This window comes from Indicator indicator, chromosome 1, assembly GCF_027791375.1.
Source record: "Indicator indicator isolate 239-I01 chromosome 1, UM_Iind_1.1, whole genome shotgun sequence".
Classification (NCBI taxonomy): Eukaryota; Metazoa; Chordata; class Aves; order Piciformes; family Indicatoridae; genus Indicator; species Indicator indicator.
The window spans coordinates 21,431,835-21,455,889 of record NC_072010.1 but is presented as its reverse complement, the minus strand read 5'-3'; the positions used below and the strand labels follow the sequence as shown (position 1 = coordinate 21,455,889).

Below are 24,055 nucleotides of genomic sequence, written 5' to 3'. Positions count from 1 at the left end.
CTGAAAGAAGCACTGAAACCATGTACCCAAATGGAAGACAAAAAAGTGCTTCTTTCCTCTGAAGGATGTATATAACCTACTGAAATGCAAATAGCAGCTATCAAGTTGCAGAAGATCTAGCAATGACTCTTCAACTAAAAAAAGCCAGCCTCTCCGTAAGGGAATTTCTCCATTATAATCCACATTTCTTTCTGAAAGAAAGAAGCTAGGAAATAAATCATATGCCAACTCATACGTTGTGGAGGCAGTGACATCTAGAAAGACTGGCTATAGTTTCCAAAGAATCTGGAAGCAATCTATTGATACTGAATACTAGACATTTCAAAATCTTCAAGACATTGAGCCACAGTTTCCTGTGCAGTAAAGGATGTTTTTCCTGGAAGATAAGGCTACATATGCAATACAGTATTGACCACTTGCTGGCAGGTTGAGCATGCTGGCACAACAGATTGAGCCTTGTCCACACAAACCAGGAACATTTAGATTATTGCAGAAACTGCTGAAAAACCTGAGGAAAATCTGTGAAAACATCCCATTCATAGTCTGGACAGACAAGAAGATCACACAGAAAGATGGAGCACCCTCAGGTTCAGCTGATCTTCCATTCTAGAAGCTAGGTCTAGAAAGTTCCCTTGTTTTTGACATAAGGCCCAGAGTTTAGGTACTATCCCGCGATGGCAAGATGTTCAAGTTTTATTTGGCACAAAAAGGCATGCACTTGACCACTTATCGCAGGACCTGTACCTAAAACAGCCCAACACAAAAACGTCCATGATCACAGGAACATTAAACAACAAAGAAACTACAGTTCAGAGGTCAGTATTCTCTGATCAGAGAGATTCTCCCATGATTAAATGATGTGGCAGCAAACAAGACTAAATTTTGATTGGTCAGAGTTGAAGGCAATGACAACAGGCTCCCAACTAATGAAAAGTTCCCATTTGATCTGGAGCTGGCAGATCAGACACCCCTATTTGTCTGGTCAGACAGCCCAGTGCAAAACAGAAGATGCCAGGCATCAGCCCTTTAACAGCTAGATGTTGAAGGGAGAGAGAAGGACGAAGTGGATACCAAAACAAGCCAGGCTTAAAAATCGCACCTCAGTAACTGCATTAATAGATAGACTACAGAATCTACCTGTACATTATGTATTTCTGTACATTAAATAGGAAAAGCCAACAATAACAGAAAGGGAAATTCAAGTTTTTTTTATATGTTTACAATTTCTTAATTACTACACAGGAAAAATTGAAATGGCAACATTTACCTTGTGGAGTTATGTGTGAATTATTTGCTTGAGTAGCAAGATGATTTTCCAGTTCTTCTATTTGTTGCCTGTATTGTTGCAGCTGTACTTCAAACTGCTCAACCAAGATTCTGAAGTAGCTAGATGAGTAAAACAATGCAATCGTGATTAGACTTCACTATTTTTTCAGTTAAGAAAAAAAATATGATCTATACTAGTGCTGATTTTCATTAAATTCATTGCAACATTTATGCTCTTAATATACCCCTACTGTGGAAAGAGACAAAAGACTATGTCTAATATCTATGAAACAAATTAAGTGAAGAAATAAAACACTGGTTCTATAATGTATTCAGTACAGATGTTACAAGAAGCAAGAAAAAAAATTATGAACATACATCAAATCATAAAATGGTCTGGGTTGGAAGACACCTTTAAAGGTAATCTAGCCTACCCCCTCTGCAGTAAGCAGGGACATCAAGTTGCTCAGAGCCATCCAACCTGATCTCAAACGTTTCCAGATGGGGCATGTACCTCTCTGGGCAACTTGTTCCAGTATTTTACCACCTGCACTGTAAAAAAATTTCTTCCCTCTATGTTGTCTGAATCTACCATCTTTCAGTTTAAAATTACTATGCCTTGTCCTATTACCAGAGATTACTAAAATGTCAGTCCCTGTCTTTCTTTTAAAAGTCCCTTTTAAGTATTGGAAGGCTGCAATCAGGTCTCCCTGTTGTCTTCTCCTCTCCAAGTTATATTATTGGCTAGATTTATGAATAACAGTAACTCACTCTGCTGGGGCTGTATTTTCATGCTGGAGACCAGGAGGAGTTTTCTGTGTTCGTAATGCTATTTCTGCATTCTTTAACTCCTAAATATGTAAGGAAAATTAATAAAGCATAAGGTTCTGTATGAAGCAGTCAAAGAAAAAAATACAACTTTACTATTCGTTCACATATTTTTTTCATATATATAACACTGTGATAGAATCTGACCAGAACTTCTTCAAAGTTGGAGAACTGCAAAAGACCAACAGAAACTTGGAGAAGGAACAAACAACAGGACATACTTAAAATACATTGAGAAGCTCAGAGAATAATTGCACTAAATTGTCAGGGATAAAAATCTAATTTCTATCGAACTTCAGAAATCCTGTTATAATTATTGAGGACTACACGAAAAAAGCAACAGTCAAGTGCAAGGAAGTAATACACCTAAAAGAGAAGAAATAAAATAAAAAGGATTATTTTGCCTTTTTAAAAAAAATTAATTAGTTCACGAAAATGCCTCTCTTTCTGTGAAAATGATCTTTTTATGCATGATAATTACAGCATATACTTCTTAATACTAATAACTCTGCCATTAAGAATTTCTCAGTGCCTGGTTCTGCAATTATTCTCAACTGCACCATTTACATAAATATGAAAATATCAGTAACAAGTTTGGTTTGTTGTTATCTTTTTGTTTGTGTTTGGTTGGTTTGTTTTGTTTTGTTGTGTTTTCATAGAAAACTGTTGGCAAGGCAAATCTATACAGTATTTCTTTTTGGTATCACAAGATATAGAAAAACATCAATATTTCAATTAGAATAAAATACACTTACTTATTTAGCAATGAGCCTTGACATGCCAGGTGAAATACAAAGCAGTGCAGAACTTATCTTGAAAAGCACCCACATCAAAACTTAAGATCAAATTGGGTGCATGGTTAAGATTGCAGGCTGGTGGACAGAGTTGTGACTCAAGTTCACAAAATTAATACTAGTATTACATAAGATATTTAGAACGAATGAAATGTTATGGAGTTTTTTTTTGTCTGGAGCTTTGGTTTTGGTTTCAGGGATGTTTGGGTTTGTTTGGTTTTGATGTTTGTTTGGGTTTTTTTTTAAAGAAAAAAAACATACTTGCATTTCTGCTGCTCCAGAGTCCAACATGTTGTTAGCAGCTACATATGTAAGTGAAACTAAGTGGGCATGCATTCCCTTCTGTTACTTTTGGTACACAGGAGTGCTTTTCTGAGTAGAACTAATTTTATTGTTGCTGCAATTACCAGAAAATACTGTCTTCCACACATTTTAGTCTCCCACAGTAATTCCAAATAGATTAGAAGGAATTCAATTTTTCACTTTGAAAACAAAGTGTTAACTTGACTGACAAGGCTTGTTATCCCATATAAAAGAATCAACATACATACTTCTACATAAAATTTATATTCCATTAATTTTATTTATACCTGTGCAGTTTCCACTTTCAGCTTGTCAATATTAAGAGTGTTTCGCTGTAATCCACTGGCAACTACAGAGAGAAGTTGTTTCAAAGCTTTAATGTCTTCTTGTACTTTAAGCATTGCTTTAGAGGACATTCTACTAATTTCTTCCTGAACTTGTTTTTGTTCTTTCACAAATTTCCTAGGGAAAGGAAAAAGAAGGGGATGGGGAAGAAACTTAATATACTGGACTTGAAGCACCCAAAAGCGTTTATGTCTCTGTCACATAATTTAAATAGCTATCTAAATATTTTTTCCAAAAATCGAGTACTAAACAGCAAAATTACTGTTTAGTATAGTATTACCTTAACTGCCAGCACACTAATACTGCAAGAAAGCCACCCTGCAAACTTCAGTAGCAAGTGTTTAAATATGTTATGCTGAACCTTACCAAACAACAATATATTTTTACATACATGTATATACATGTAACATGTATGTTAAAGCATAATCTCTTCGAACTGAAATACAGAGAGATACAGCTTCTTTGACTAGTCTACAAGCTGCCTCCTTCCTGCTGGAAGGCAGGTCTACAAGACCACAATGCACACGCAATATAGACATGAGGTTCAATACTTACTATGCATGTACAACAGGCTTCCAGGTAGAGATGGAACAGATGCCAAGAGCATTATTTGTTGGGCACTCCCATTTGTGTAAGTGCATGGAAAAACAAGGCTGAAAAAACTAAAAACCTAAGGCTTCAGCTGCTTCACAACTTTCAGTGTACTCTGTTCCCAGAGTTAACCTGCTGGAAGGCCTTGGACTAGTAAGTTATCCTGCATGCAACAGCACACAATACTGTAGCTAATCAATTATCATAAATTAAACAAAAACACTACTTACTGTAGATTTTCAACATCTTGACATATTACTGGAGGTAGATTTTCATCCTTCAGTGCTTTGCTATCTCTGCAAGAAGCAACACATGTTTAGATGGTGCTTTAATACTGTCAAATGTTTTTGCATGGCTACTCAATACAGAAACATTCAAAGAACTGATGACAGTTTTGCACCCACTGCATGTATGCCACAGGTAGGAATGATCTGGATTAATTTACACAAATACTCTGCCAGGGTCCAAGCCTCAGTATGAGCATCGTACACATTTCACAGAAACCATTTTTCAGATCACATGATCAGCATACAGCAGATGCCAGCTAAGCAGTAGGTATTGCCTTTGATGGGAAAATTGCAATGTTTAAACTATGAACTGGATCGGCCATATTACAAAAGTGGAGTATTTACATTTATGACTTTTTCAAGATCAAAGTAATAGAAAATCCAATATATTTAGTTGTCTTCTAGTAAGACATGGAACAAAATCTGACACTTACTCTGGTCTTGTTCCTGTTTTGTCACCTAGAAAAGAAGAATTGTAGGTCAGAAATAAAGCTCTGAAGAACAAACAAAACAACTTTAATGAGATTTTGAGGAAGAATTACTGACTACAGTCTGCTTGATTTCTCTTGATGAAAGGAACAGAGCAGACCACCTATAAAAGAAAGGTTTTAATTTACTTCCCCTTTAAGATAAATATCTTCTGAAGAACAATGGTTCAACAATTAAGGTGCTCGTTTCTTGGCACAGAGTAATACAAAATATCTTGTGTCACTACTACAAGTCACTACAGATGTATAAAGTGCAATTGCATAAAAAAAAAAATAATCTGTTCCTATTTATGCAACCACCACTCAGATCCGTGGCCACAAAACAATTAAGTGTTTAAATTCAGCAATAGCAATCTCCTCTCAAACACAACAGTAATGAAGGTCCAGTTGACTGTGCTTCCCTAAGGATTCTGTTACTGTACTAGGTGCAGTAACAAATGAGGTTTTACAGAGCTGAAGATGGTACCATGTATCTACCACCAGCGTGCTCCAAACTATCTATCTGTAGATCAAGATGTGAAATGCCTTTGAGCATTGGAGCTGAAAACAATACTGTGCGCATCAGAGGCCATGAGAAATAGTCACTGTCAGGGGTAGTAATTTCATCTCATACTGTAGCAGTCTGCTAGAAAGAACACTTTCAGAAAGCCCAAGAAGTGGGCTTCACCTTTTCAGCTGGACACAGTTCACATCCTCACTTCCCTCTCAGTGCCACCATGGTAGAAAATAGCTATGCAGCTAATGTTAGTGCCACAAGTATTTTAAAATGCACAAGTCAGTGCTTCTGCAACTGGGCACATCTAAACTGTCTGCAGACTCTATCATCTGATATAATAGAGAACACAGAGCCCCCCAGATATCCCTTGTGCCTTTTGATAATGGGAAAACCAAACAAAAAATGAACAACAATGGGAAAAAACCCCATACATAGCCTCCTCCCAAAACAAACAATACTGAGAAAAGGGAAGATGAAACCCCTGAATTTAGGGCTCCTTTCTCTGCTGATACCTTAATAATCAGGCAAAAAAAATTAGTATACTTGGCTTTTTTTCCTCCAGCCACTTTGTTGTTCATGTTCTAAGTCAGAACAACATAAAGATACAGATTTGAAATCAGATAACCAGATTTTGGTACTTTCTGGGCATATGAATGCTCCAACTTTTCCATTTTCTAGATTTTTTTTTTTAGTAGTACATGAGGAAAATACACAAAAGCAAATCTTTTTCTTGTAGCAACATTTTAAATAAATACTAGACAGTATTCAGTCTCCAGAAGAAAAAGCTTTTATAACCAGTTCCAGAAGAGGGAAAACAGATGCCAGTCCCCATCTGTCCTCAAGATTCCTAGGACACTTTTCTTTAGTAGCCACATGTCCTACTTCCTTTTCTTCAGGAAGGAAAAGAAACAAAAACCTCAGATTCGTAAAACCACCACCCTCAAACCTTAACATAGTTCATCATAGAGTAGTACAAACAATTGTAATGACAAAACTGAGTGGAAGCACACAAGTAGAGATATTTGTCTAAGCTGCTTAAATCAGCACTGTTACGATAAACGTTCTTAAATTAAAATGTGAAGTAAAAAAGAAAATTCAAAACCCATTCTCTTTTGACACTTCTCACTGCTTAGCTACATTGGGATCTTTGCTTATCATGACAGCAACAGTCTAACCCACCCAGTTCCACTATGCCACATACAGGGAGAGTTCAGGTACTAATTCAAATTTCTACCCTAAGAGCTGGACAAAACAATGCTGAGAGATGCAGGACTAATGTAGATTTCGAGCATACGGTGCTGTGGTGGGGTGAAAATTCCCCCCAACAGGAAATTTGCCAGACCAGCTCAGTTGGAAGCAAATGAAAGCTGTATTTACAAGCAAAACTATGATCTACAAAGGAATGCAATGAATATGTACAAAATACATAGTATCTACAATATTAACACGTATTTGCAATTAATGAATAGCACAAGGACACCCTGGCCAAAGACCAGGGGAAGCTAATAGCTTCTCCCTCCCTGTCCCTCTGTACACAAAAGGGACAAGAGAAAGGAGCAAAGAGACATCAGACTTAGCCAAAACAATGCAGCCAAGGTCAAACAGAAGCCAGCAGAAGCACAAAGTTAGTGTCTCCCAGCCCAAGGAAGTAAGAAGAGAGATTGTTTTGGTACAACTAGTTTAAGTCCCTTGTTTCTCCAATAGGACTGTTTAGAACTATCATTATTTTCCTTTTCACACCCAACAGTGATTTGTTTACATTTTACTACTTTCTGTTCAAGATCTGTGGGAAAATCTTAAAGGCATAGCCTAAAACTACCACAGGTGCTCTGATCCTCATTGTAAGATACTTGTATATTATGGAAGTGTTGTGATATCCTAATTTAACAGTGTTGGAATTAGGACCTAGGAATTAGAGCTTTCTCATCAGTCAGTCAGTTTCAGTAATAAACTCCAAAAACAATCATCATCATGCACCAGAGCACTCTAGTTTGGACAGTCAAAATGAAATGCCATCTCTTCTACACGTACAAAGAACTATGTCACCACAACTTGAGTTAATCTGTAAGAATATTTTGAGTTTCTATACATCCTTCTCTTTTACCTACTGGTACATCTAATTTAAATTCTGGCTCTTGAATAGCACTAAGAGATTAAATTAACAGTATTGACTCCCCAGAGAAATACACATTTTATAATCAGCTTTAGTTAAACTTATTCTAGAAGTATAAAAGCAATACAAATTATAGAATCACACAGAATACATCCAGCTGGAAAAGACCTCCTGAGATTAATCAGTTCAACCTTGAACCTAGCAATGAAGGGTCAACACCAACTCATGTCCCTTAGTGCCATGTCCACATGCTGCTTAAACACACCCAGGAATGGTGACTCTACCACTGCCCTAGGCAGACCATTCCAATGTTTGATAACCCTCTGTAAAGAAGTATTTCCTAGCATCCAGCCTGAGCCTCCCCAGGTGCAGTGCCCACATGTTAAAGTTCAATATTCCCTTACTTAACTACTTTGAAGCTACTACAGAAGTGTTTTTCACCAGTTTTAACAAACTGGTAGAATATATCAGATACAACTATGCACCACCAGAAATAGAGCTTTGAAAAATAATAGCTACAAATAGGACATTTTTATTGTGCAGGCTTTCGAAAGAAAAAGTAAATTTAAGGTCTGTTAGAACAAGAGAACTCTTGGTTTCAAATGAGGTCGTTGTTATAGCTCTGCTCCCCCCTCTAGTGGTCATTTGAAACACAGCAGTTCAGAAATCTGCCTGGCTTGAAAGCAAATGCCTCACGAGTCTTCATTTCTGAAAGACTAAACGGTTTATACAGTAGTTTGTACTTACCTTAAATAAACTTACATTACATTGCATTTGCAGACAAAATCATGTTCTTCTATACAAGCACACTATATAAGAATGAAATTAACGGAAACGTTTTGTAAGAGGGGAAGTTAAAATACTCAGCTTTAATTCCAATTCCACACTAACACAATGATAAATTGTCTGTGCTGTAGTGTTCTAATAATTCTCTCATTTTGGAAAAAAAAAAATAACTAAAACCAAACTCACTCTTTTTGTCTGAAGAACTACTAAAATCAATGCCACCAAGACCTTCATTGGCAGTAGTTGAAGGAGCTGCAGTTGTCCCCAGAGTCAAACTTAAAGCATTCTGCCCAAGTCCTGCAAGAAACCCAAAGAGAATTTCTAGACTTAACATTGATAAATAAAACTTAAACTAAAAGCACATACAATTTTGCTTGAGGTTTCAGTGTCCATTTACTACATTTAGATTAAAAACAGGCAAAATAGAGAAGAAAGCAGTTAATGTACAACTACACACGTCTTGTGTGATTTCTTCACACTAGGTAGCTAACTAGACAGCTGACTCTGTTTCCTAAGGTGTTGATAGTAAGTATTCAGAGTTTATAGTGTTAACAGCAGCACAATAATTTTTCCCTCTAGAGCAGAAGCAGGCAGGAAGCAATGAAACAATACTAAAAGATTTTATTCATACCAAAAGTCACCAAAATAAGCTTTCAACTTCTTCAGTTAAAGGATATACTTATGTATCATTGCCCTCTGCAACGCTGTTCTTAATTGTAACAGTTAAAAAGTACATTTTCACAGTGTTAAGATTTTATATAAACTGAATCTTGCATTATGAATTTATACAATCACACATTACATTTCAGTGGTTTGAAACACAAAGAAGAGAAAAATTAAAATAACTTTCACCTGCTGTTGCTGTGCTTGTATTCTGGAAGAGTGAACCTCCTAAACCTGTTAAGGTTCCTCCTAAGGAAAGGCCTGTGGAGGCAGTTGTTGTGGGAGCAGTTGTGCCACCCAAATTTAATGAAAAGCCAGTAGTTCCTGCAAAGAAAATAAACTCAATTCATGCCTATACTGCATTCAAATACATCCACAGACAATCTGAAATAGCTGAAAGGTCTGACTTTTATTTCCTGCAGATTTCCCAAACAAAGCTATAGACTTTGGAATTACATATTAATTTGTTCTACAACACCATAATCATGATTAATTCACATCTACCTGCAACTACATAAAACAGAGTTCCCTAGAACACCAGATAATGTAGAACCTGGCACAGAAATTACTTTAGTGAATAATGGATCTAACAAGTGCTGTTTACTTTTTATATTAAAATGTTGAAAGTTTAATATTTTATGTTAAACACAATTTTACACAAGGCTGGTGAAACAAGACCATTTCCTTGGTAGTCTGATCCTTCCTCTGGAATTAAGCATCATAGTTGTTGCTAGGATAGGTAAGAGCTGAGTAGAGAAAGACTATAACCATAGGAGGACAGAGCACAGAAGGCATAGATAGCTGAGCTCAAATGCAGACCCCTAAAGTTAAGAAAAATGAACACCAGTCTTAATTATTGCCATGCAGTTTAGCCAAGTTAAATGATGGCAAGTATGTGCCAGTATGAGAACTACACTGGAAAATCCTTGTTTCCACCATTAGTTAACCATTTCAGGCCATCTACAAAAGGTAGACATTTTTTAGTTGCCATGTAGGAAGCTTTCAACCTTGTGAGGTTAACAATAACAAAAAAAAAAAATTACTTTACATGACCAATCAGCTCTTGCTGAACTTACAATGACTGAGATTCTATGCTGCCTACATCACACAGTACACAGCTCATAAATCTGTCTTCATTATGGTAGCCAAATACATAACTACTGAAGTTCAATGAACCTTATTAGAAGTACCACCAAATTATGTAAATCCTAGATACAGAGTGTAAAACTGTTTTACCATAAAATTTTATTATTAACAACAAACATCCACCCAGCCCCAAACTCTAAACATTTTCCTACCTGCTGCAGGAGTCGATGTAAGAGCAGATGACAATGACAGGCCACCCGCTGAGGTAGAAGTGACAGGTAAAGCAAATGGTGTGGCTGAACCTGCAGGTTTGCTGAAGCCTAAACTAAAGCCTGTGGTAGCTGCTGATGTAGTGGCAGGTGTGCCTAAAAGAAACCCAAAACCAATTATCACTCTTAAAACACACTGCTTGGGAATGAATGCTCGAGTTACCTCTTCTGAGCTACTTCCATTTAACCATCATGAGCACCATGGCATCAAGTAAAAATATCCCCATGGTACCTTCAGACAAATGTCAAATGTTTACATTAATTGTACAGGCATTTTTGCTCCAGAATTCATAGTGATCTGATGGGCTTTAATCATTGACTAGCAATTTTATCTAGAGGTAATAAAAAAAAAAAAAAGGAAACTAAAAAAAGTCTACTAAATGAAGCATCTACTAAATGAACTAAGTATTCGTAAATGGAACTACACGTATTACTGCCCGAAATACAGAGCCTTTGACACTGTCCCACACCACATCCTGGTCTCCAAACTGGTGACACATGGGTTTGATGGGTGGACCACGAGATGGATAAAGAACTGGCTTGATGGCTGCACCCAAAGAGTGGCTGTCAATGGCTCCATGTCCCAGTGGAGGCCAGGGACAAGCGGAGTCCCTCAGGGATCAGTCCTGGGACCAGTCTTGTCCAACATCTTTGTCGGTGCCATGGACAGTGGCATTGAGTGCACCCTCAGCAAGTTTGCTGATGACACCAAGCTGTGTGGTGCAGCAGACGTGCTGGAGGGAAGGGATGGCATCCAGAGGGACATGGACAGGCTGGAAAGGTGGGCACAAGCCAACCTCATGAGGTTCAACAAGACCAAGTGCAGGGTCCTCCATCTGGGTCGAAGCAATCTCAAACACAAATACAGACTGGGCAGTGACTGGCTGGAGAGCAGCCCTGAGGAGAGGGACTTGAGGGTGCTGGTGGACAAGAAGCTCAACTTGAGCTGTCAGTGTATACTTGCAGCCCAGAAGGCTGACCAGATCCTGGGTTTCATCAGGAGAAATATGGCCAGGACTGGTTATAGATGTCAAGTTTGAAGGTAATCTTGGTTGCAGTGACCATGACATATTAAGAGTTTAACATCAATAGACAAAGAAGCAGGGTGATAAGTAAAATTTCAACCCTGGACTTTAAAAGGGCCAACTTTCCCTTCTTCAAGGCTCTACTTAGAGATATCCAGTGGACCAGGGCTCTGCAAAGAAGGGGGGCCCAAGAGGGCTGGTTGATGTTCAAACATTACCTCCTCCAAGCTCAAGAGAAATGTATTCCCTTGGGGAAAAAAAAAAAAAAAATCAAGTAAGGCAAGCAGAAGACCTGCATGGATAAGCAAGGGACTCTTAGTAAAACTCAAAAACAAAAAGGAGGCTTACAATATGTGGAAAAAAGAACTGGTCAATTGGGAGGATTATAGAGACATAGCCAGAGAATGTAGAGATGCAACAAAGAAAGCCAAGGCCCTCCTGGAACTGAATCTCACCAGAGGGGTGAAGGAGAACAAGAAGAGTTTGTTCAAATACAGCAATGATAAAATGCAGAACAGGGAAAAGGTGGGCCCACTGCTGAATGGTATGGGGGAGATACAGTAACTGATGATGCAGAGATGGCAGAGTTGCTGAATGCGTTCTTTGCCTCAGTCTTCACTCCTAAGACCAGCTCTCAGGAACCTCAGTCTCTAGAAGCAAGGGAGCAGAACTGGAGAGATGTGGACATTCTGCTGGTCAGTCAGGACTGGGTTAGAGGTCTCTTATACCATCTGAAGACACACAAATCCCATGGGCCCTGATGGGGTGCATCCACGAGTGCTGAGAGAGCTGGCTGATACGGTTGCTGAACCTCTCTCCATCACCTTTGACAAGTCATGGAGAACAGGAGAGGTGTCTGAGGACTGGAAGAAAGCAAATGTCACTCCAGTCTTCAAAAAAGGCAAGAAGGAGGACCCAGGCAACTACAGACCAGTCAGCCTCACCTCCATCCCTGGAAAGATGATGGAGCACCTCATCCTGGAGGTCATCTCTAATTACAACAAAACGAAGAGGATTATCAGGAGTAGCCAACATGGATTTACCAAGGGGAAATCTTGTCTAACTAACCTGATAGCCTTCTATGAAGTTATGACCAAGTGATTAGATGAGGGAAGAGCAGTGGATGTCATGTATCTTGACTTCAGTAAAGCTTTTGATACTGTCTCCCATAACATCCTCATAGAAAAGCTCAGGAGATGTGGCATAGATGGCTGCTCAGTGAGGTGGATTGCAAACTGGCTCCACAACAGAGTTCAGAGGGGGGTCATCAACGGCACAGAGTCAACTTGGAGGCCTGTGGCAAGTGGTGTCCCCAGGGGTTGGTACTGGGTCCAGTTTTGTTCAATATCTTTTCCAACAACCTGGATGAGGGCATTGAGAGTACCCTCAGCAAGTTCCTGATGATACAAAACTGGGGGGGTTGGCTGACACCCTGTCAGGCTGTGCTGCCATCCAACGTGACCTGGACAGGCTGGAGAGCTGGGTGCAGGCAAACCTCATGAAGTTTAATAAGGACAAGTGCAGGGTCCTGCATCTGGGGAGGAATAGCAACAGGCACCAGTACAGGTCAGGGGCTGCCCTGCTGGAAAGCAGCTCCACAGAGAAAGACCTTGGAGTGCTGGTGGACAGCAAGTTCTCCATGGAACAACAATGTGCTCTTGTGGCCAAGAGAGCCAATGGGATCGTGGGGTGTATCAAGAAAGGTGTGTCCAGCAGGTCTAGGGAAGGTCTTCTCCCCCTCTACTCTGCCCTGGTGAGACCACACCTGGAATACTGTGTCTGGTTTTGGGCTCCCCAGTTCAAGAGAGACAGAGACCTGCTGGAGAGAATCCAACGGAGAGCCAGGAGGATGATTAGGGGACTTGAGCATCTCCCCTATGAAGAGAGACTGAGATCCCTGGGGCTGTTTAGTCTGGAGAAGAGAAGACTGAGAGGGAATCTGATCAATGTCTATAAATGTCTGAGGGGTGGGTGTCAAGTGAAGGGGGCCAGGCTCTTTTTGGTGTTTCACAGTGATAAGACGAGGAACAATGGATTCAAACTAGAACATAGAAGATTTCACCTCAGCATGAGGAGAAACTTCTTTACAGTGAGGGTGACAGAGCACTGGAACAGGCTGCCCAGGGGGGTTGTGGAGTCTCCTTCTCTGGAGACTTTCAAAATCCACCTGGATGCATTCCTGTGCAGACTACCCTAAGAGATCCTGCTCTGGCAGGGGGGTTGGACCTGATGATCTCTTTGAGGTCCCTTCCAACCTCTGATATACTATGATACTCAAAATTGCAGGGCTCTACTCTGGTTTGCAGCCTCAACATCTGGGTTTCAAAGCAGACTGCAATTAGTAATGGGGGAAAAGCTCACATATAAGCACTAATTAGTATTTTTTTTGCCTGTATAATAGAATTATAGAATTGTTTTGGTTGGAAAAGACCTCCAAGATCAAGTCCAGCCATCAACCTAACACCACCATTACCACAATCCACATCCCAAAAAGCACCATGTCCACACATTTCTTGAACACCTCCAGGGACGGTGACTCTACCACCTCCCTGTGCACCCTATTCCAATGCCTGACCACTCTTTCCATAACAAAAGTTTTCCTAATATTGAAATCCAGGCTAGTTCCTTACCTAGTGCCAGTCCTGTAGCAATTGTTGTTGCTGTTCCTGTTTTAAGAATGAAAACAGAGTAAGAACAGTAGTTGAAGACCAAAGAGCAGTTACTGTAGTAAAAAAACAAAACAAATCACTGAAATGAATGAACATTATGACACAATATGTAGACTGTTACACAAGTTTTTACTGTCCTATGTTGAAACCAAAACATTATTCACTTAGAAGTAGTATTTGTAAGCACCAACAGCATGCATCAAAGCATAAATTAGTTCAAAATATGATTTTTCTTCTTAAGAATCTAACAGTCAAGCTGATGTTAACATAGCAGTATAGCAAACTGTTTAATTTTAAGTTCAAACACATTAAGGTAAACAAAAATATGGAAACCAGTAACTCTATCAAGCGGGGTTTTTTTCAGCCAAACATTAGCATGGAAAACAGCAGACTTACAGTATAATGAAGAGGATTAGAGAGTCTGAAGTCTTTGTAAAATCCTATGTTTTGGTTTAGAGTTTCTGCCCCACTGGTTATTTTCAGAGATTCTGAACACAGTGCTACATCATTTCGTATTTTTAAAAAATTATCTGATTAGAAGATCAAAAGAGTCATTGAGAGCTGAAGAAAATTATCCCAATGCAGCCAGAGCGATACAGGCTTTCAGTCCACTGTTGAATCTATTTCCAGTGGATTGGTTTTAGGGACTTCCCTTATCTAGTCATGCAAGTGTACAAGAAAGAGACCACTTTGTCTAGCAATACTGGAGCCAAAGTAAAATTCATTAAGCTTGTCTGCATGATGGCTGAAAAAAAAATTTCCACTCAGAACATTTGCAGTTCAAGATTTGTTTCTACCTGTACTCGTGTTTCCTAGTGTGAAACCAGTGGTTGATTTTGATCCAAAAAGTCCACTCCCAAAGCCCACTGAAGGAGCTGATGTTGTTGCTGTAGCCGTGGAAGAGCCCAGAGTTCCAAAGTTAAGCCCTCCTGTTGAGCTATTAAAACAAACAAACAAAACAAAAACACAACAAACCAAAACCACGCTGTTAGCAATAATTCTTTTGGAAAATCAAAACAGTCTCTTTCCCATACTATCATTCATTTTCCCAAATCACCCACAATGCAGCTGGACAAGATAGTCCAAGCTCACTGCCACCAAGCTTGTATTCCTCTTCTGCAGCTCCATAACTCACACCAATCCCGACACTGACTCCAGCATTTCTTAAACTCTTTGCTGAACTGACACATCTTGCTAGACCAGTGCAAAATTTGAACTTTTCTCCATCAGATCATCTCATTACTTCTGCCTAATTATTCTCCCTGAACTACCAAAATGGGAGAACAAATGCTAGAGATAGGACAAAGATGAAAACAAACCTGCACAAACATCGTTTCAAAGCAGACTTAAAAACCAGTTAAGATACCTCCAACCAGAAATCTCCATGTTAATTCATTTCATTCCAAAGCGATAGAGTCATGCAACTACCAACAGCACAACTCTGCCTTACCTTACCACCAAAACACATTGAGGCAGGAATTAATTTTCTAACTAAAATGCTATCTTTCCCCACAGGTGCAAACCATAAATGACCCCCACCTACCATATTTTCTTTTCTGGCTGTATACTTGTCAGAAAGTTACAGAAATAAACTTACAGAGCTATTTTCAGAAATGACAAGGATGGGAGAGGAAGAAAAAAATGAGAAGTCATTCATTACCAGGAAAATTAAGCCTTTTTTTATTCATTTTGGGTAACAACACTTTAGAAACTTCATGGCAAACAGAAACTTTACATTTAGCAGTGAGTACATTCAGTTATTGTACAAAACACAGGGAATACAACAATAGTGATTCTCTCTAACCAGTGAAACTACAGGCATTACCAGCCAGATGAGCTCACAGTTTAGAATACTTTGTGTTAAGTTGACAAGAAGATCGAGTATTTATTTGTAGTAACTTCCTGCTCCCATTTGTGAACCTTTAGAAGCTAGCTAAGTTTTCTCTAATTTAAATGATACTTTGCATAACTAAAAGAGCAGCACTGAAATAACATTCAATTTAGACTTCAGGGAAACAGTTGTCATGAAGTATTTTATGTTTCAGGCTTTCAGTATTCTCTCTTTACTCCCTTATCTCTGCAATCTTTTGTATGAAGGCAGCTTGCAGGCATAACAAATTAAACACAAAAGCAAATACTTAAAATCCTTTAAAAAAAAAAAACAACCAAAAACAACTGGTTATGGCAAGTCCAGCAAAAGTTGGTTGCAAGTTCAAAAACTAGGTGTGAGTTATTTTTAAAATAGTAATTCAGGAAGCAGAGTAGCCAAGAAGTTTAGAAAGGCACAGACCCACTAATTGTCCAACTCCACAGGAGACAAAACATTTCATAGAATCATAAAATCAGTCAGGGTTGGAAGGGACCACAAGGATCATCTAGTTCCAACCCCCCTGCCATGGGCAGGGACACCTCACACCAGATCAGGCTGGCCAGAGCCTCATCCAGCCTGGCCTTAAACACCTCCAGGGATGGGGCCACAACCACCTCCCTGAAAAACCCATTCCAGGCTCTCACCACTCTCATGCTGAAGAACTTCTTCCTCACGTCCAGCCTGAATCTCCCCACTTCCAGCTTTATTCCATTCCCCCTAGTCCTGTCACTACCTGATAGCCTAAAAAAGTCCCTCCCCAGCTTTCTTGTAGGCCCCCTTCAGATACTGGAAGGCCACAAGAAGGTCACCTCGGAGCCTTCTCTTCTCCAGACTGAACAGCCCCAACTCTTTCAGTCTGTCCTCATAGGAGAGGTGCTCCAGCCCTCTGATCATCCTCGTGGCCCTTCTCTGGACACGTTCCAGCATGTCCATATCCCTCTTGCAATAGGGGCTCCAGAACTGAACGCAGTACTCCAGGTGGGGTCTCACCAGAGCTGAGCCACACTTGACCTGCTGGCCACACTTCTCTTGATGCAGCCCAGGATCTGGTTGGCTTTCTGGGCTGCAATTTCAGCCTTCCTTACTCCAAAATTTCAACATACCAAGCCACTGTATTGTAAACATACAACATGACACTGTTCTCAGTAGTCAAGAATCTGTTTCTCATCCTTTTCTTGTTTCAGCATTCCAGTAGAAGAAAGCCACAGTACAAAATACACAATTCCATACTGTAGGACAAAAAGCCAAAAGCCCCAAATAAGATGATGAGGTATGTTGTTTGGGGCTTTTCAGGATTTTGTTGGGTTTGGTTTTTTTTTTTTTTTTTTTTTTTTTATGAACAGTAAGAAATCAAAATGTAAAAATAAAGCAGCGGCAGTGTTCTCACCAGCTGGAAAAAGCATATACAAGGACTACATGCTTCCTGCAGATGGAAGGAAGGGGGTCTCAGGTCACTGAAGTCAAGTTTTAACTCTCATTTTAGAACTAGAACAAAGCAATGCACCTGGCCAAGGCACACTATAGAGAACATCAATTAAAAGAAAAGAAACAGCGTAAGTACCCAAACAGCTATGGGTGCAATGCAGGAATCAGGTCAGGTGATACATCATACTAGTTCTGGGCTACCCAAATATAACCTGGTCACAACGAACAGTAATACTTATGCTTGGACTACAAATTAAAGACCCTTTTTTCCCCATCACTTGGCAATGCTGTTTTACACCCAGCTCAGAAGAACAGCTCCTCCGAGCCTGAAACGTTCTCAATCAAATCAGCCCATAGATATGCTCAAAATTCTTTCAATAACCACCCAGCAGAAAAAGGCATCTTTCTCTGACATACTCCTTGACCAACAGCCCTGAAGACTCATTCGTCTTGCAACAATAAATACATGAATAAAAATACATTGTACCATACTGCTATTAATTAGCAAGTGTTAAACTAACTTCAGATACTAGAAAGCCAGCTAGAACAGAAAAAAAAATCCCCAAAACACTCAAGCATGGAATGTGAATAGTTTTAGAGTCTCCCTTCTTTCAATGCAGTATATTAAGAAGAATGTTTTCAAATAAACAAAAAATATTAAACTTGTTCATTTTAAATGACAGAGAATCTGCATTAAATGGGCATGAAGCAAAAGAAACTTAAGTTCTTTACCACCTCTATACAAAGTTCACAATGTGGGTAAAATAAAACCCAAACAACCCACCAAGTACAGGTAACACATGAACGTCAGTCTCTCGTGATCACAAAATTAAGAGAGTATTAGAAGAGACTCAGAAAATTCATTCCCTCTCATATGAGCTTCTAAAAACCAATATTACCATTTAACCCAGAGACAGTCTTTCTGTTCCCCTCTCACTGCTAATTCCTGACAATAGATGAGTATTTTTACATCTACCCACTTCAGGTGAAGTTCCCTTGAGTAGATCATCCTACCCATTTACTTTACATTACAGTGGCAAATTCTGCCTGATCAGATTTGGCGGGGGGGGGGTGGGGGTGGGGAATCAATACAAAGCTCCAATAGTACAGCCCTAACCTTCTTCAATGGAGACGTTATAGAAAGCAAATCAGAAAATATAATCTCTTCTAGTACAGTTGTGTGCAAAGAAATGAAAATGAGGGAAAACAAACCCCAGCAAGAACACAGACTTATCCGTTATTCTGAGACCTAAATACTATGAATGTCTTTAGCACAGAGCCTGCTGGATGTCACATGCACATCAAAGCACAGCAAATTTTTGCTTTTACATCAAGACACTATACATCAAATGCAAAGTTATCTGTATCAGAAAGAGTTTATCTACTACAACCAACTTGGAAAAAAAAAATTCACATTTGAATATTAAACACTTGGGCTTTGACATTAACAAGCTCCATGTCACACACACAAGCTGAGGCTGACTACTGAAACTTTAAATAGGCTTATGATTCACATTCTGCGTTGAGAACATTAGAGGTAACTTGTGGAACGATGCTGCTCGGACAAGACCAAAAGAAAACAAAATTGGAAGAGCATATCCCTTTGTTATTATCTACTAAACAGACTGATCCCTATCTCTATTTTACGAGGCTGACCGCGAAGCGGAGGCAGGAAGAGCACGAGGCACCCCCAGCCCCTGCGCCCCAGGGCAGATATGGTGAAGCCGGTTCATCTGCGCTCCACAGGCTCTTTCGGCTAAGAGTGTCGGAGCCCCGGGGCCCTCCGGGGGCAGCAGGAGAAACACCGAGACACACAGCTCGGGGTCTACGCTTACTCCTTCACCCAACACTCACACACATACACGCCGGCGTGCCGCCCGGGCCTGTCCCGCCGCTGCCGCCCTGGCCCAGACCAGGCCCCCAGAGCTACACCGGCCTCAGCAGCGGGCCAGGCCGCAGGAGTCTGGAGGCGGAGGCCTGCGGGCAGGGCTGACCCAAGTGGGGGTGAGGGACGCAGCATTACCTTGGCGTGGCGGCTCCGAAGGAAAAGCCCCCGCCTCCGCCTCCTCCTCCCGCTCCAGCGGCGGCTGCAGCCGCGGAGCCCAGGGTCCCCGCGCCGAAGGAGAAGCCCGCAGACATGGCGGCAGCGGCAGAAACAGCCGGAGAGCGGGACTGAGAGGCAGCCGTGGGCCTCGGAGACGGGGACCGGGGAGGGCGGCGGCCGTTACGGCTTCCTCGAGGTCGATGGTTGCGGCCTCCTCAGAGCCGCATCGCGCCCGGCGCCAACTTCGAACCGAACGGCGGCAGCAAGCGCGCGGACGCCGCCACGCTCCCTACTGGCGCCCACCGCAATGCACCACGGGACAGCACCGCCGCCGCGCCGCCCGCCGGCCCTTAAAGAGGCAGGACGGTGCGAGGCGACAGCGGTTTCTCGTCCGTACAGCCGATTTTGGTCTAGGGAGTTGGTGCCAACGGCTGAATACGTCTCGCTCTGGAGGGGCCCACGCACCCGAGAGTCTCGGTGTGAAAGATGGAAGCACTGCAGCTGAAGACACAGGGAGGGTGCAGCCGTGTGGGGCACACAGCACCCGGTGGCTTTCCGGATGCCGCCTTTGGCAGGCCTTACCTGCGGGCGCCCAGGCGAGGCCGGAGCTGGCCGTGAGCTGGGCACATCCCTCACAAAAGAGGCAACGATAAAGGAGATCCTTCGGCAAGGCAGGTGGCAGGAGTCATCCTTCCTTAGAATTACAGCACCTAGTCGAGTGTTGACCCGGCAGCCCTTTCTCAAGGCTTTGTGGTGCCTGCCCTGATGGTCCTGAATCCTGTGTCGTTGCCGTGCTGTCCACAGGCACACAAGGGCAGGCTGTGATACCCCAAAGGTTACCTCCAGGTGACAGGCCAGGAAGCAGGAAACCAGCTCAAAATCTAAATCAAATTCCATGAAAACCCCAAACCCCATTTAATTTTAGGCTGAACCCAGGTTCAGCACAACAGCACGTGGTTCTTAATCTGCCTCTCCACAGACCCATCGTTTTTTAATGCTATTGTACAAGCCACAGCACCTGAATGTCACAAAATGAATTACTAATCACTGCCCACATTTACTGCACAAATTACTGCTCATGGTTTCCCTATCAGGCTGTACTTCACGCACATACGACACAGGGCACTGCAGGAAGCTGCATAAATAGTTCCATTCATGCCTTGTCTAGGTGCTGGATCACAAGAGGTCTTCTGTATAAAACCAGTTTACCAAAATGCAGGGGAATTTCTTAAGAGTATCCTATACACCATACTTGCTCAGAAAAGGACATTACTAGACTTTTAAATCTACCTGATAGACTAGATGAATCATACTGCTACGAAGGGTTTGACATGATTACTTCTGGAGTTTACAGATTCACCAATTACATCAGGTTGGAAGGGACCCTCAAAGGTCATCTTGTCCAACTGCCTGCAGTGAGCAGAGACACCTCCAACTAGATCTGGCTGCCCAGGGCCACATCAGGTCTGATCTTCAATGTCGCCAGGGACAGGGCCTCAACAACATCCCTGGGCAGCTTGTTCTAGTATTTTACCACCCTCATAGTGAAGAACTTCCTCCTTATGTCCAACCTAAATCTACCCTACTCCAGTTAGAAACCATTGCCCCTTGCCCTTCCCTAGCCTTCCTGTAGGTCTACTTCAGATATTGATATTATAAGGTCTCCCCAGAGCATTCTCTTCTCCAGGCTGCACAGCACCAATTCACATAATCACAGAATTGTCAGGGTTGGAAGGGACCTCAAGGATCATCCAGTTCCAACCTCCCTGCCATGGGCAGGGACATTTGCCACTAGATCAGGTTGCCCAGAGCCACATCCAGCCTGTCCTTAAAAAATTCCAGGGAAAGGGCTTCCACCACCAATGTCTCACCACCTTTATGGTGAAGAACTTCTTCCTAACATGTAATCTAAATCTACCCTCCTCTAGCTTGGATCCATTCCCCCTTATCCCATCACTACCTGACACCCTGAAAAGTCCCTCACCAGTTTTCTTGTAGGCCCCCTTCAGATACTGGCAGGCCACAATAAGGTCTCCTCAGAACCCCGCTCCAAACTGAACAACCCTAACTCTCTCAGCTTGTCTTCCTTGGAGGGGTGCTCCAGCCCTCTGATCATCTTTGTGCCCCTCCTCAGGACCTGCTCCAGCAGGTCTATGTCTCTCTTGTGTTGGGGGTTCCATAGGTGGACACAGTACTCAAAATGGGGTCTCATCAGAGCAGAGTGGCAGAATCACCTCTCTTGATCTGCTGGCCACGTTTCTTTTGATGCAGCCCAGGATGAGATTCTGCAAGTGTGAATTGTTGGCTCATGTCCAGCTTCTCATCCACCCGTACCCTCAAGTCCTTTTCTGCAGGGCTGTTCCAAATTTCATCATCCCCCAGCTTGTACTGTAGCTCAGCCTTCTCCTCATCCATTGATACTAGCTCTGCATTCTCGCTTCTCAAAGGGGGTATGCTTTCTTCAACTTTTCTTTGCTGGTTAATGTATCTGTAGAAGCCCTTTTTGTTATTCTTTGCATCCCTTGGCAGGTTCAGCTCTAGCCATGCCTTGGCTTTCCTGACTTCATCTCTATACAACCTCAAAGCATCCCAAACAATACAAAACCCTTTATATTCTGCTGCTCTGTACACTGATGGCTGAAGATTATGGATGGCCAACAGATATTATTTATTGAAAACATCTCTGAGATTATTTATTGGTGACTGGATTGCTGTCCTTTACACAAGGAAGAGCTTCAGTCATATAGTTAGATGCAATGTGTGATGTTTAGTTCTCGTTTACTTATATATTACATACACATGCCTATCTTTGAATATCTCACAAAAATGAAAGCCTCAAACCTCTGAAATGCTAAATAGCATTTACAGAGTGATTTCCATAGTTATCTGTCAACAAGTTCTTCTGATCTGACAAGCCACAAAGTGACACAATTATATTGGCATAATAGGAAAAGGGGACCTGTCAAGGAAACAGTGATGCCTTTGTAGTATGATTTTAGTAACTTGTTATAATGAATATCATTACTTAAAAACTTTTAAGTTCAAGATCATGAAGTCCATGTGTTGGTAAAACAGATTAATTTTGTTTAAAAACTGTCCTACTGAATTTAGACAATCATGTAAAGAGCAAGACTTATATAGCCCATTCTGTAACCTTTAAGATGAGTTTTATCTCATCTCTTAACTAATGTGCAGCACATACAAGATTTTTCTGCACTGACACCCACATGCAGATGATACGGATGAGTCACTGCACTGTGCAGCTTGTTATTTCATTCTTGTACAGCCTAAAATTCTAATCTCCTCAACAAACTGTTACCAGTTCTTACTTCAGCAAGGCCTTTGACACTGTCTCCATCCTCACAGAGAAGCTGTCAACATACGCGCTGAATGAGCAGTATGGTAGATTGAAACCTGGCTGAATCTCTGGGCCCACAAGGAGGTGATCAGTGGCATAAAATCTAGCTGGTAGTCAGAAGCTAGTAGTGATCCAGGGGTCAATACTGAGTCCAGTTCTGTTTAACATCTTCATTAACATCTGGATGATGGGGCAGAGTGTACCCCGCAGTAAGTTAGCAGATGCCACCAAGCTGAGAGGAGTGGCTGATACACCAGGAACTCATGCTGGGATCCAGAAGGACCTTGATAGGCTGGAGAAATCGTCTGAAAAAACCCTTATGTAGTTCAATAAGAAGCGCAAAGTCCTGCACCTGGGGAGGAACAACCCCAGGCACCAGTATATGCTGGGCAGCATCCATCTGGGAAGGAGCTTGGCAGAAAAGGACCTGGGGAGTCCTGATGGGCACAAAGTTGAACATGAGTCACCAATGTGTCCTTGCAGCATAGAAGGCAAACCTAGGGTATCCTAGGCTGGATTAGGCACAGCACTGCCAGTAGGTAAAGGGAGGTGATCCTTCCCCTCTGCTCAGCACTGTATGCTACAACTTTGCATACTTGACTGCAGCAGCTCTCCTATAAGGAAAGGGTAAGAGAGCTGAGCCTGTTCAGCCTGGAGAAAGCTAAGGGAACTATGATTAATATATATAAATACCTGAAGAGAGGGTGCAGAGATGGGAGCCAGCCTTCCTAGTGATGCAGAGAGGCAGGACCAAAGGCAACGGGCACAAACTGAAACACAGGAGGTTTTGCCTGAATATCAGGAGAAATTTTTTCACAAGAGTGACCAAGCACTAAACATAATGCCTGAAGAGGTGGTGGAGTGTCCAACCCTGGAGGTACTCATGGACATTGTCCTGGGCAACTGGCTCTGCGTGGCCCTCCTTAAGCAGCGTAGTTGGACGAGACTCCAGAGGTTCCTTACCTCCTCAATCCCTAGGTGATTGTGTAATACTACAACAAGAGAACTTTCCCATCATTTCCCCGTTCATGATAAAGACTGCAATTCACCATGCCAAGAGCAGAGGCCTGGGTAACCAGGCAAAGGGGCGTGTTTTCCACACATCTACTGTCACCATGGGCCCAAGACCACTCCCTCCTCAGGGCTGGCTACCAGGTGAGGTTTCATGGCCAGCACTAGCACCGTGGCTCCCTGTACAGCAATCACAGTCCCTACCTCCTCCCTGAATCCCACAGGGAATCCCTGGGGTACTGCGGGACGCAGTGTGGACCCCTCCACACCGCGCCGGCCGACACCCATCCCCAGCCAGCTACCCGGTGGCCTGCCTGTGCCACCCGGAGCGCCTCTCT

General features: G+C 41.9%; 1 protein-coding gene across 3 annotated transcripts in view; it reads right to left on the bottom strand.

The window, feature by feature from the left end:
• NUP58 (nucleoporin 58) overlaps nucleotides 1–19,443 on the bottom strand; it is a 37,982-nt gene extending 18,539 nt beyond the window's left edge. For 2 of the 3 annotated variants that reach the window (XM_054384617.1, XM_054384634.1), the window contains exons 1-11: nucleotides 19,328–19,443; nucleotides 14,807–14,946; nucleotides 13,971–14,006; nucleotides 10,259–10,411; nucleotides 9,150–9,284; nucleotides 8,484–8,594; nucleotides 4,849–4,873; nucleotides 4,358–4,423; nucleotides 3,479–3,653; nucleotides 2,038–2,117; nucleotides 1,268–1,386 (exon numbers count right to left, since the gene is read on the bottom strand). In XM_054384617.1, coding sequence (XP_054240592.1) covers nucleotides 1,268–1,386; nucleotides 2,038–2,117; nucleotides 3,479–3,653; nucleotides 4,358–4,423; nucleotides 4,849–4,873; nucleotides 8,484–8,594; nucleotides 9,150–9,284; nucleotides 10,259–10,411; nucleotides 13,971–14,006; nucleotides 14,807–14,946; nucleotides 19,328–19,443 — 1,156 coding nt within the window. The remainder of the gene's footprint in view (nucleotides 1–1,267; nucleotides 1,387–2,037; nucleotides 2,118–3,478; nucleotides 3,654–4,357; nucleotides 4,424–4,848; nucleotides 4,874–8,483; nucleotides 8,595–9,149; nucleotides 9,285–10,258; nucleotides 10,412–13,970; nucleotides 14,007–14,806; nucleotides 14,947–19,327) is intronic. The other variant, XM_054384626.1, reaches the window with a different exon arrangement.
• Between the last annotated feature and the right edge of the window lie 4,612 nt (nucleotides 19,444–24,055).